This window comes from Aethina tumida, chromosome 7, assembly GCF_024364675.1.
Source record: "Aethina tumida isolate Nest 87 chromosome 7, icAetTumi1.1, whole genome shotgun sequence".
NCBI classification, from domain to species: Eukaryota; Metazoa; Arthropoda; class Insecta; order Coleoptera; family Nitidulidae; genus Aethina; species Aethina tumida.
In genome coordinates, this window is record NC_065441.1 from 2449642 (window position 1) to 2464052 (window position 14411).

The following is a 14411-nucleotide window of genomic DNA, read 5'->3' on the forward strand; positions in this document are numbered from 1 at the left end:
TTTACTTATTATGTTAAATAGACATTCATTTAATAATAAATTATTAGAAATACACTATTTATTTTTCAAGATATATATTCTAGGACGTGAAGAGATGAATTATAAAATGTACTGTAAATTAAAAAAATGTTTGTAAACTCTTTGTTTGATAAGTTTTTCAATAAACTTTTATTTTCTTTGGAATCCTTTTATTATTATTTATTAATTATCTAAATCCTCATTCAATGCACATTCATTACATTATAGTGAATAATTAGAAATAGTTTCATTACTTTCCGGGTCTCCATGATATATTCTCGAGACCATGAAAATGTCTCTTAAGATTACCACTATCAGACCAATCAGCGTTCAAGTAACTATCGTCTTCATCTTCTTCCAATTTCTTAATTTCTTCTTGCCTTCTGTAAGCGTGAAGCATCAATTGTTTCCTGTCTTCTTCGCACATCAGCGGCTCACGTGAAGGCGCCCCTTGTCCTCTCTTCGAAAGTTTCATGATCACCTTAAGAATCATTTCAAATATTAATTTATTTGAAACTGACGCGTTTTGTATTTCAGTGTATGCAACCAACATTACGTGCCTGTTATAATATACACAATTATTTTACTTGTAAATATGTAAAACCAATAATTATACTAGTTAGCACAAATTACTATAATTATGAAGTCCTGGAATGATTTAGAATGTTCATCTATGTTTTCCCTATAAGTTATAGTGGTCACTTAGTTTTCATTAGAGGCAATATGATATCCCACTAATATGTGGATGGCATTTTGGAACCTCCTCATCTTCTTCCCTACATAAGAAGAGATCTCAGACTAATTTTTCAGCGAGATGCCCGTCCACATATTACCAGGAGTACATAAGCCTCTCATGTGAATTTACTGCCTTGGCCACCCAGATCTTCAGATTTTTCCCCAATGAACACCTGTGGGATATGATGAGGCCGATCTTAATGCATTTACAGCGCCCCCCAGGGACTTTCTTAATCAAAGGAGAGGTCCGTACCATTATTAGCGTCTGACACAATATTTTAATCAATTATTATTTTGTAATCAGTTAATATTTTTGTGAAAAAAGGAATAAATCAATTATATCTAGATGTTGCATTTTTCTGCAAAGAATCTAAAGAATCTAAAGAATCTAAAGAATCTAAAGAATCTAAAGAATCTAAAGAATCTAAAGAATCTAAAGAATCTAAAGAATCTAAAGAATCTAAAGAATCTAAAGAATCTAAAGAATCTAAAGAATCTAAAGAATCTAAAGAATCTAAAGAATCTAAAGAATCTAAAGAATCTAAAGAATCTAAAGAATCTAAAGAATCTAAAGAATCTAAAGAATCTAAAGAATCTAAAGAATCTAAAGAATCTAAAGAATCTAAAGAATCTAAAGAATCTAAAGAATCTAAAGAATCTAAAGAATCTAAAGAATCTAAAGAATCTAAAGAATCTAAAGAATCTAAAGAATCTAAAGAATCTAAAGAATCTAAAGAATCTAAAGAATCTAAAGAATCTAAAGAATCTAAAGAATCTAAAGAATCTAAAGAATCTAAAGAATCTAAAGAATCTAAAGAATCTAAAGAATCTAAAGAATCTAAAGAATCTAAAGAATCTAAAGAATCTAAAGAATCTAAAGAATCTAAAGAATCTAAAGAATCTAAAGAATCTAAAGAATCTAAAGAATCTAAAGAATCTAAAGAATCTAAAGAATCTAAAGAATCTAAAGAATCTAAAGAATCTAAAGAATCTAAAGAATCTAAAGAATCTAAAGAATCTAAAGAATCTAAAGAATCTAAAGAATCTAAAGAATCTAAAGAATCTAAAGAATCTAAAGAATCTAAAGAATCTAAAGAATCTAAAGAATCTAAAGAATCTAAAGAATCTAAAGAATCTAAAGAAAAGTTTTGTGTGTGATGTTATTTAAAGTATTCTACTTTTATACGACTTTTCTTGATTTTTTGTACATCTAAAAAACTAAAATCACTTTAAATAATACATTACCTTACAATTTTCCTGTTTTCCGACATAATCACCAACAGTTTTGCCCTCACGATACATTTCCTTGCCACAAAACCACATTTGAGCAGTAGTCGGGTCGATAACATCCAACGATGCTTGAGTACCACTCAAATCCTCAATGTTCTCGAACTCCATCCTTATTGTGTCATGCGGTGGTAATTTCATCGGGTACACAATCGTTACTGCGCCTTTAAGCACGTTCAAGCCCTCTTGAATTATTTTCATTGTCATGCATTTACCTAAAATTTTTTTATGAATGTTAATTACATAACTTTTTGGTTAATATGAAATTTAGACATGAAAGTGCCATTAACACACAAAAGCACGTTAATAACATCCTTTATAAATTAGAAATTGTTGTCACTGTGCAATTTACAAAGTTCTCATACATACTTAATACACTCATATTATTTTAGCAAAATGATAGAAGCTTTTAAATGCTATTAATGCAATCCTTTCATATATTGTAGTTCTCGAGCAAGACAATAAAGTGTAGGTGAAAATCTAATTTGAGTTTATTTGACATTTGAAGTCGGTGTAATTTAACGGCAAATTACAAGACGTTTGTGGCAATTTAATAATTAGTTTCAGTACTAAAAGGTAATTATAAATATAAATGTCATTTTAGAGACATTCACCTTCCTGTACCAATTTCTTGGACACCATCTCCTTAACATCCTTGACCGCCTTGGTCAGCACCTCCTGCATATGCTTCTTGGGCTGCTTCCCGTTCCTCCTCCCGATCGGATCCTTGTTGTAAACAAACCCGCCGCTCGGCATGCACTTCTCCCCCCACGTGTCCTCCAACTTCAACTCCTCGACCTGCTCCTCCAACAACCCGAGGATCTCGGGCGGGTACAACGTGCCGTGCTTCGCCAGCTCCTCCATTTCGCTACAGATCCGGTCGATTTTCAGCTGACCGTTGTAGATGGCGGTCACCGAAGTCACCAGGTCCTCGACTTGGGTCTTGAGAGTCGTCTCGTACAGGAACAAACTTTGGTCGCCTTTTTTCACGTGGATTATCACCATTTTTTTACGGGCGAGTTGTAATGAGCGTTCCGAATTGAATGCAGTGGGAATTGTTTGATCTATAAAGTGCCTGGCAACGGCAAACAATTTTTTCCTAATGTCATTGACCGAAAATTCTCGATGTAACCATCATTTTTTTTACTGGGGTTATTATTTTCTATTACGTAACGATTAAACCAGTTAAATTACACTTTAAGATGTGAATTTCCAGTTAGAAGGCACGCGATAGAAGAAAGTGAATTTATTAAACCTTATACAACAACATGAGCTCGCAAGATTAACGATAACGATGTGATCTTAATGGATACATCAGATGCATTGTAATGATACATTTCAAACAGTCTGTACAAATTGTTCACGATAATGTATAGGTGAAATGCATTACATGGTTATTTATTACTGTTTTTAACCATTGTGGAGAAATGAAACAAGATTATACAAAACGGTTTGGACCAATAATAAAACAATAGGATTAAACTGAATTAGAACTGACCACAGTAATTTTCTTGATTGTCTTATTGATTGAAAGCACCTGAAGATTTAAAGGAAAAGGACCAAGTTACATAAATATGATTTAGACTTAATGACATTTTAATTGTTTGGCACTTTCACATTGGACCTTTGTTTTGTTTAAATGGGTGTGTTTAAATCTTTACAGATGATACAGTTTTGTCGTCTAAGAAAAGTGAAATGCGTTGGTCAATAAACCAGCCAAGATGAAGGTTATTGTTGTTGTCGATTTTCTTTTGAACAGATTCACTTTCTTGTCGTAGGTGATTGTGGAAAATTGTTTTAAGTGCAGGAAGCCAAAGTTGTTCTGCAATTATAAAATTGTGAGAATTTCATTTCACCTCTGCGAGAAGAAGAAAAAACTATATTTTAACGGCGTCATCTTAATCAAATTACACAGCGGTTAATTGATTTATAAACTTTGTGCCAAATCGATTATTTGCTGAGGCGTCAAATTAATCGATTAGTTGCAAACTTGTAAATTAATTTTGCCTCCAGCATCAGCTTTTGGTGTAAATTTTATTTCATTTCCGACAACCTTAATTTAATTATAATTGGTCAATCTGACGAATTCCTTTCTACATTTGACATAAAAAATGGAATGCTTACAACGCGTTTACCTGACAAAAATCATTTCAATTAAACAACAGTGTGGTTCGTTAGATACATTTCCTTTCTTAGTACAAATATGTATCTTTCTCCATCTTTCACTCATTGTGCAAAGTCAAATTAACTTTTTAATACGGTTAATCAATAACACAAACACAATCGAAAAGTTTATTTTTTGACTCGACCTCGATGGTCAACGCCAAAACGTTTCGATTTCAACGGTGAATGTCAATGGCGAAGAAATTACGTTAGTTTAACGCATCAATGGCTTAAGTAAATGTACATTTCCGAAATGCGTTGATTCGGCCAGTGTTTTTCGAGAAAGTCTATTTATTAATCGTTTTTAATATTTATTATTCAATTTGTGACATGCTCATTTTAATTGGTTCAATGATTTACGCAGGATATGATCACTATCTCTTTTTATTAATACGAAATGATTATTAATCTTAAAATACAAAAACTGAAAGAACAAGATTAATATAAAACATGAAAACTGTTTTATTGCATAACTGTGGACAATTTTAACATAGTAATTAAGAATGAAATGAAATTCCAGCACTTTTACTCACAAACTAGTTATTAAAATTAATTATTCATATTTGTCCACTGCCATTAAGCCTACCTTTTGATTCGTAAGTTTTGTCAGATCTATTTCTTGCCTAACAAGAGTGAATTATTATTATTTCTTCCATAAGCCATCAATCCATTAAATTTCATAAGCCGTGCCATCCAATTATTCAATCAATACCTAATTTAAAAGGCTTCCGTTCACCTCGTCAAATAAAAAATAATTAATCGAGAGCCTAAATTAGCAATTATTACTTCAACAAGTCAGTACCCAAACGAAGGAGCTTTCTTGCAAATGATGCAAATTGTTATAGGATGTTTTTACGTTAATTTATGAGGAAAGTATAATTTTGCGTTAAGTGTTCGTCATTATTGATGAAAGATGGACTTTCTTCCTAGTACGTGTCTTATAAAAATTTTTTGCTTCTGTTAATGCTAATTATCTATGCATTAACTAATTATCGATACCAATTAACAACGAGCTGAGCGTTTGTGTCTTATGAATGGATTCGTTTCACAAGGAAATGTTTCGTGGTAATACATGCACCTTTCAAATAAAAAAAACAGGTGCAATTATAAGGCTAATACAAAATAATAACAGCAATTCGACTGCTTTCTTTGTTCCAACCCAATTTACCCGAACAACCGACTTCCGCACGCCAAAAACAATGACGACAACCGGCTCTGAAGATATGCAAACGGATATGAGCATCATCAAATACGGTTCTGAAAAAGATGAAATAATATGGCGGGCAGCCTTCAGCGAAAGTGGCAAGTGGCTGGCGGAGGTGAAATGAGTTCGGCGTCCCGATCTGGGGCACGTTAGGCCGCTGAAAATGCTATTTTACAATTTGTTGTCTTCCAGCGACGTATAAATATTGGAGGGGTGACACGAACATGCCATTTGTTCTTTACTCGTGACTGTGAATTGTTCTCTCTAGATGTTTGGTATGATGAAGTTGCTGGTAGGTCGTTTTGTTATTCATTAGTGAAGTGGTTTTTTTTCTAATCTGCTGTGTGGTTTGTGTGGGGTTGGTTTCTTTGAGGTAAATTTGTAGTTTTTTACGGTATTAAAGTGGTGAATTTTTATGAGAAGAATAAAATTTTAATATTTCTAATTTTCCTGTACAAAAATTTTGGTACTTATTATTTGTTTTACAAATTTTCCTTTACCAAATCCAGTTTTATTGTGGCATTTATTTTGTTTTATTTTTTAATTATAATGAAAATAAACCATAATAATATTATAAATAAATAAATTTTAAAAATTCAATTGTAATTTTTACATAATTTTGTTATTTTTTAATACTATAAATTTCAATTTTGTATAAATTAATTATAAACTAAACTGAACTGTATAAAATTCAAGGATTAAATCAGTGTTTTCCATATAATGTATAATAATTTATTTATTTCCATTTCTTATAAATTTTAGACTCAAAAGATTTCTTGAATTGAGATATAAATTTATATATTTTTTTTACATATATTTGTTATTTTATATATATATATATTTTTACTTCTTGTTTTCTCAAAAATTTTCAATATTTTATTTTGGTTTATCTAATTTAACTTTTAAATTTAAGATTTCTTAAATTAAAATGTAAATGTGATTTTAAGATTTGTATTATACATATTTTTTATTTTTAAATTGTATTTCGATTTTATTTATATTATTATTTTTTGTAGAAAAATTATTTATTTACTATACTGTTTATGTTTCAAATAAGTTACTTCAATAAAAATTAAAAAAAAAAAATTGAAAACTGACTGAATTAATTAATGTGTAAAATTTTAAAATATTTTTACCTTATTAATTTAATAAATGATATAAAACCATTCTTGGGCAATTCGTGCATAAAAATCCATTAATTCCCAACATACAAACACGAAACATTAATTGCCGCATTTTTTACAGACATTGTTTAAAAACTTTCCAAAACAAACTAGTGTTAAATTCATGAAACGTAATAAACAAATGTAAAACATTAATTTTATGTCACCAGAATCTCATTAGTTCCGGTAAAGTCATGCCATTTCTACAGCAACAAATTTAACTCTGAATTGAACCTTCAAAACATTTTTTCTCTCCTTCACAAAAGGGAACAAAGATGGATGAATCGAAATCATCTAGTTTCTTTATTATATATTGAACATCTATTATTATTATACAAAAGCATTAGAAAAACATGACAGAAGGAGAAGAAATCGATCTGTAACATCCAGATATATAATTAGCCATGAATAAAAAGTGTGCAATGAAAGTACTTTACATTCTCTTCTGTTTATCATGTTCATTGAACCGTTCCGTTCCGAACATGAATATCGAGGATTTAATATTTTATAATTACCGTCGCATCAATTTCTTTAATGCTATTTATGTGTGGATTTGCATGTGGTAGAAGAAACTGAAAGTAAAATGTAACAGGCCCCACCCTAAACTACTATTACTAATACATCTTTTATGAAAGAGATTGTTGTATCATTTCTACTTCCGTTTAAGTGTATTAATTACATAAGAAAGGAATAAATGATGATTGAATTTTTAGGTACAATTTCTGTGCTTGGTTTGCCTTGCGACAGCAGAAGTGGCAAAACCTCAAGATGATAAAACGAAGCTAACACAAAATGTTGTAAATGTGCAGAAGCCTGAACAACAGTACTACCCCCAGCTTCAATACCAACCTGTACAAGTACAACCCCAGGTCCTTCATGCAGCTGTTCAAACCCAACAACCACAATACGTCCAGGTAAATTTAAATTTTATTCAGAGTGTTAACATTAAACATATGGTTTTTTATTTTATGTTGCATTTTAGGTAATACCAAAGCAAGTGTTTGTCCAGCAACCCCAACCACAACCTGCCATGATCATAATAGCACAACCTGCTCTAGTACCTTCGAATTTACTTTATGGAGGAGCAACCCAACAGTTACTTAACTATTTCCACAGCAATCCTCAAGCTAGGTAATGTATTAAGGGAAACTTGTACAATTTTGTATTAATAACTGATTGTTTTAGGTACCAACTTCTTCACGGGAACTACCAACAAGCTCCTCAACCCAAATTCATCCATCAACCAGTAGTGAACGCTTTACCATCGATTGCAAACTACCAAGTCGTAGCACCAGCCCCATTCCAACCACAGGCACCTCAACAACATTATCAGATTCCAGTGGCCCCACCACAACCCCAGTACCAAGTGGCGGCACCCCAATTCCACACAATCCCAGCCAGTTCGGTGCCCACAACTGCACCTGCACAAGAAATGTACGCACCATCCAACAACTACCAGCCCAAAAACATGCAGCTCAATCAGATCGCCCATCTGGCCCAGCTGGCCGCGCAGCAGTACCTAACCACTAAGCAAACGCCCGCCATCATCACAGGATTCGAGAACTTCACGCCCGAACAACAGGCGCACATCAAGTCGCAGCTGAGCGCCCACTTCGGACAGATCAACGACGTGTCACCCGCCCAACAGCAGGCGGGCAAAACTCAGTACGCCCAGCAGTACTCGTCCAAATTTCAGGCAAGCCTGAGCGACTTCGTGCCCAGTCCACAAGTTAAGGGTGGCGAGACCACCGGGGCGGGCATCGCCGCCCCCAAAGCCAAATATTCGAAGATGTAATTTTGAATCTGTGCCTTTTTCGTTTCGTCTGTGTTCTTATTTATTTTTCGTTCTAGAAAATACGACTATCATTTTTTTTATTGACCGGTACAGTATTTAAGTTTCGGTGACAGATTTCCGACAAGACTGAAATTCACACCAGTATAGTTTATTGTACCATTTCGTTTAGCGTTAGGGTTTTTTGTGTATTTATTCATTATTGTTTTTACCAGTACTTGTTAATAAAGTTGTTTATGTTTTTATTTATTGTGTTGATGATTTAATCAATCAATTAGTGAGTAAAAGTTTGGATGAGCCTGTAAAAATATTTCCTTAAACTTTCATACATTCTAATTCCAAATGATCTTATCCATAAAACTACCGTTTTATTACGATTCAACTAATTTTAAATTACAACACATTCACTTCTGTAAACGGGCATATTTTATAGATAGTAAATCTAAAACATTGTCAAATATCCTCATTTATCCCATTCACTTCGCCTTATTTAAGATCACCTACAATTTATCATTTTGTTGTTGTTCCGTTCTTGTTATTAAAGTCTAAGTGACCAGTACAATTTATTGGGACTTTCTATTTGGTACATTTACTGTGTAATTTATATAATACCAAGATTTTAATTAATTTTTTTAGAATTGCTAATAATATTTTATTAGTTACATACTGAGAACAAAGATTAACAGAAATCTTTATATTTATTTTAATAATAATAACTTTTTGTAACAATGTAAACTATACTAAATTATTATATTACATTAGACAGAGCGAATAACTGTATTTCGATTAAATGTTTGGTAAAATTGTTAATTGTTTCAAACATTCAATAACATTATTGTTTTATGCAGTTTCTGTATAAACAAAATAATTCTCATTTCACAAAACACTGAAAATGAATTGGGGTGAGAGAAATATAATAATTGAAATAATATTAAACATTCTCTACATCAGAAATTAATTTATTTCATTTTCATACTACAAATAAATAATTTATGCTGTTGGCTTAAAACATATTATCTATTTTAAACAATTGTTTCATAATTTTGTAAACAAATTTTATTAAAAATAGTTTTGGTTGAATTATTATCACATATCATACTTAATGATTTATTAATTTTTAATTAAATTTTAAACAAAATTATTTTTCAATAGCACAAAGAAAATGAGTTTTAGATAAAGAAAGAAATAATTGAAAGAATTTTACCAATTAATATTAAAAACTCTTTACAGGGCAAAGTAGATTATTTCATTGTGTACCTCTAATATATAATTTAAATCAAGTTTTAAAAAGGTATTATTTATTTTAAACAAATACCAATTTATCAATTTTGTTCTTTTATGCAGTTTTAATAAATAAATAAAAATAAATAGTAGTGAGAATTTTAATAATTAATATAAAAAACTGTATATATGACAAATTGTTTTATTTTGAACAATTATTACCTGATTTCATAAACAAATTTTATGAAAAACACTTTTGATTGAATTATTGTGGAGCATCATTATTATGTTTTCTATAGCTTCAATATAAACAAAATTATTCCTCGATTGTATAAGTCACTGAAAAATAACTTGGGGAAACGAAATAGTATTAAGAATTTTAATAATTAATATAAATACTGTGTGCATGACAAGTTTTAAACAATTATTACCTAATTTCGTAGACAAATTTTGTTACATCAGTGTTGTCTGACTTATTGTGGAAAATCATTATTCTTGATGTTCTTTACAGCTTCAGTATTATCAAAATTATTTCTCATTTGCATAAAACACTGAAAAACAATTTGAGAAAAAGAAATAGTATTGATAATTTTAATAATTAATATAAAAAAACTGTCTACATGACAATTTAGTTAATTTTAAACAATTATTACCTAATTTCGTAGATAAATTTTATTAAAAACAGTGTTGGATGAATTATTGTGGAACGCTTCAGTATTATCACACTTATTCCTCGATTATATAAAACACTGAAAAAGAACATGAGAATAAAAAAATAGTATTGATAATATTAATAATCAATAAAAAACTATATACATGACATCATAATTCTTAATGTTTTGTACAGATTCAGTATTATCAAAATTATTCCTCATTTGCATAAAACACTGAAAAAGAACTTGAAAAAAAAGAAATAATAGAAGTTTTTTTAACAAAGAGGGGAAAGTCTTATAAAAGACTAAAAACCCCTCTTCGGGCACCGATCTGAAGATCATAGCCAAATGTCTCACATATATGACAATTCATATTATGGGTGAAACAGGTCGTATATGCAGAGCATATACGGGTTTGCTAAACCAGAAGACGTAAGACTGGCAAAGATGCCAACCCCCTGTCAACTGGAAGGGCAAGACTAATCTGAGGAAGATCCGAGATCTTCCTGGGGAAGGATTGGACTTGCGGGGTTGGATCCGTTAGCTTCCCACTGCCACTGGTTTGTGGAGTGGTAATGAGCCCCAGGACCACGACAAGGTGGATCCATCCTGGGGAAATAGTAGTAGTGAGAATTTTAATAATTATTATAAAAAACTCTCTACATAACAAAGTAGTTTATTTCATTATGTACTTTTAATAAATAACACCTGTCGACATAATTATCCCTGTTTAAATTAATGTTAACTATTTTTACTATTTTTATTGCACTGAGAACGAATTCAGTCCTCATTTTATCGTATCAGGTTTTTAATAATTAATTTAGTGTTAATTTTCACTTAAACTTCATAATTATAATGTTATTTGATCAACAATCAGAATATACGAAATATTCTTATTTTTATATACATGAAAACACAGTAAAAAATGATGGAATCTTCGAGGTAAACTTGAATCTGGAACCAAAAATATTTTATGATAAAACTTATCATAGCAAAATTTATTCTTATTAAATTGTTCTAAATAATGAAAATGATAGATAGCTTCAAGTACCTGAGTTGAAAATTCCCAACATAATCAGATGCAAAAGTTAAGGAAGGTATTTTCGTTGGACCCCAAATAAGATTCGTAATGAACGATACAGAATTTGAAGCAACACTAAATATTTCTGAATTAAATATTACGATGTATCATATTCTTAATGTTTTATACGGTTTCAGTATAAAAAAAATATTTCTCAATTACATAAAGCACTGAAAATGAGTTTGACAAAAATAAATAATTGTAAGTACATATTTGACTAATTCTTTACATGTCAAATTAGTTTACTTAAAAACACCTTTGGTTGAATTATTGTAGATAATCATTGTTTTTTATATTTTATACAACTTCAATATAAACAATTCAATAATTCTCAATTGCATGAAATACTGAAAATAGGCTTGAGAAAAAGAAACAGTAACTAAGTATTTTACTTACTATTAAAAACTCTCTATAAGTCAAATTAATTTATTTCTGTGTGTATTTCATAAAAAAAATTATTAAAAACTATTTTGATTGAATTATTTTTTTCTTCAGTTTTCGTGTAAATAAATTTGCATCTTTGCATTTGCATTACATAAAACACTGGAAATTAGCAAAATTACTAATTAATGTAAAAACTATTATTTTTACACAATTAATAATCAATATTTTAAAATATATTATGTATTATAAACAACCATTATATAAATTTATAAACAAATTTGATTAAAAACAGTTTTGGTTGGATTATTCTGCGGTGCCATTATTCTTGTTGTTTTACGCAGCTTCCGTATACACAAAGTTATTTCTCGATTGCATAAAACGCAATTTGAAATCGTTTAGCACACAACAAAACTAAATAATTACAGCTTAATTGCAGTCAGTTTCCCACATGAAACGCGTACACATCAATAAAACAGATAAACCGTTTACACAGGCCTTTTTTGCACTCCCCACACTGTCCGTAAACTAATTACTTGCACGTCGAATCAATCTTTGACACAAGCAATTTGTAGTAATTAAAAGCGCTAGATTGGATTTTGCATATTCGGTGTTGTGTTGCGGGTGAAATGGAATAGATGGACAAAAAAAAGAAAAAGGGAACGGTTTAGAGATGTGTAATTATATACGTATAAACTACTGTGAGTGAAGATTTGAAAGGTGAGGTCAATTTTGAACGTTTTACGTGCGTACTCTTTCACGGACAAAAACACTTCAGTTACATTATATTATCATATTAATTCCTATGGTAAACTTACTAAAGACACACTAAATCATAATTCGATATTTTATTACCAGCAATGAAACCATTTATGTTGGCAAGAAATCAAGTTGTTTAAGGAAGAATTAAATTAATAACTTCTTCACTATTATGTGCACCAAATAGAAAGTCTCAATAAATTCAAAGGACTGGTCAGATTATGCTTGTAAAAAATTACAGAATGATAAATGGTGTGTGATCTTAAATAAGGCGAAGTGAATGTATGATAATAATCGAATGTTTTGCCAACAAATTGCACATTTGCATTCGACTTTGGCCACAACTATGTTTGCCTTTTGTTGCAAATGCAACATACTAATTAGCAGAAGACACAAATATGAGGAATTAAATGGTCGGCCCGAGGCGAACATACATACATTAAAAATCAAATTTAATTGACCGTTGTGCACCGTTACCGTTTGATGGAACGTTTTGCAGGTGAGGAATGCCACACACACAAGTGAAAGGATTTATCTCGGGCGTTACATATCGGTAGGATTTTCACCGCAGGTTGACCGGACATCCGAAATTCTTTTCAATCATTTCCTTTATTTGTGCGAACAATATTAATGACAATCGAATTATTGTAACGGAAATTGGGAGCCGTTTGGACAAGTTTTTCGGCCACTTTCACACTGATCAATTGTTAATGAAGGAGTTAATTAATTCTGAACAACAGAAGAATGTTTTTGTTATTTGGGTCAGTTTAAAATTTAATAGTTTTTATCTTATCGCCTCAAACGTCTTAAAGAAGCAGCAACTAAATGACAAGATTTGAATATTTACAAAATATGGAAATTAAGTTATCTCACACAGGATTTAATTCGCTGATCTAATACATCAAGTGTAGTCTCATTCCATTCTTTATGATAATATTAGCTTTGTTAACTCTCACTTGCATTAATTACCTAAAATTGCATAACAGATTAATAATTTATCACAATATAAATCGTATTAGGATGTTGGAATAGATTAGCATACCAAATTGCATATTAAAATCGATTTTGTCTCTTGAATCACACTAATTAGATACCATTGTTTGAGAATTGAACGCTTAGTCGGATATTATGAATAGTTTATATAAATGTTGAATTAATATTGTGACGGTAATTTTCTTCTGTATATCTGTACGTTCATCTCTGTTTCTTTGGACGAATTGTGTATAAATAATTACGTATCTATGGTTAATCGATTTTAAAATCTTTCAGTGCATTAATTGCTTAATTACCCAAATTAAAAGAAACCAGAAGTAAAAATAAATTGTTTAAGTAGAGAAACTCAATAATTTAAATTATCCACCCACAAATCGAAGTCTCGAAACAATTAAGTGAACAATACAAGAAAATTATCCGTTTAACAAATTAAACGATTCTTGGACGACTTTTTCATCATCCACTCTCTTTCCTGACGATCGTTTTTTTTTGTGGACCGATACGACCGCAGGTTATTTCTAAAATCTAATGTCAACAAACGACTTCCTTTCTAAATTCTTTACTCGTGCAGATCAAACGGGAAAAAAATCTGAAAATCAACCTGATTTTTGATTTATGTGAAATGGGTGGTGAAATTCGTGTTTTTGAAGATCATGTTTATCGACTAATCGAACCAGTAATTCTATTAATTAGTTTGGACATTGTGATTTATTTGTTTTCAATTATCGAAGACACGAAAATATAATTATTTGTCTATTAATAATACTTGACATATTAATGAATAAATAAAAAATTAATTAAGCCGAATTAAGTAAAAGTAACTTTAAAATTTATTTATATTTTAAAAATTTAACCAACTTGATAATATCTTGAAGATTATCTAAGTAACTGTTTTTAATTTTTAAAATAAGTTAAGGTAAAAGCAATTTGAAAGGTATAAACAGTACTTCTCGATAATTTA

At 30.4% G+C, this 14411-nt stretch overlaps 2 protein-coding genes across 2 annotated transcripts; one reads left to right on the forward strand and one right to left on the reverse strand.

The window, feature by feature from the left end:
* Positions 1-183: 183 nt before the first annotated feature.
* Positions 184-3748, reverse strand: LOC109597248 (cilia- and flagella-associated protein 298). The gene is made up of 3 exons (XM_020012895.2): positions 2655-3748; positions 1999-2255; positions 184-499 (listed from the first exon to the last, which is right to left on the reverse strand). Exons 1-3 carry the CDS (start codon positions 3043-3045, stop codon positions 269-271), a joined length of 879 nt encoding a protein of 292 aa, XP_019868454.2. The 5' UTR covers positions 3046-3748; the 3' UTR covers positions 184-268.
* Positions 3749-5087: 1339 nt separating this feature from the next.
* LOC109597247 (uncharacterized) lies at positions 5088-8567 on the forward strand. The gene is made up of 4 exons (XM_020012894.2): positions 5088-5699; positions 7284-7484; positions 7553-7701; positions 7756-8567. The coding sequence occupies exons 1-4, from the start codon at positions 5676-5678 to the stop codon at positions 8363-8365; spliced, it is 984 nt and encodes a 327-aa protein (XP_019868453.2). The 5' UTR covers positions 5088-5675; the 3' UTR covers positions 8366-8567.
* Positions 8568-14411: the final 5844 nt, after the last annotated feature.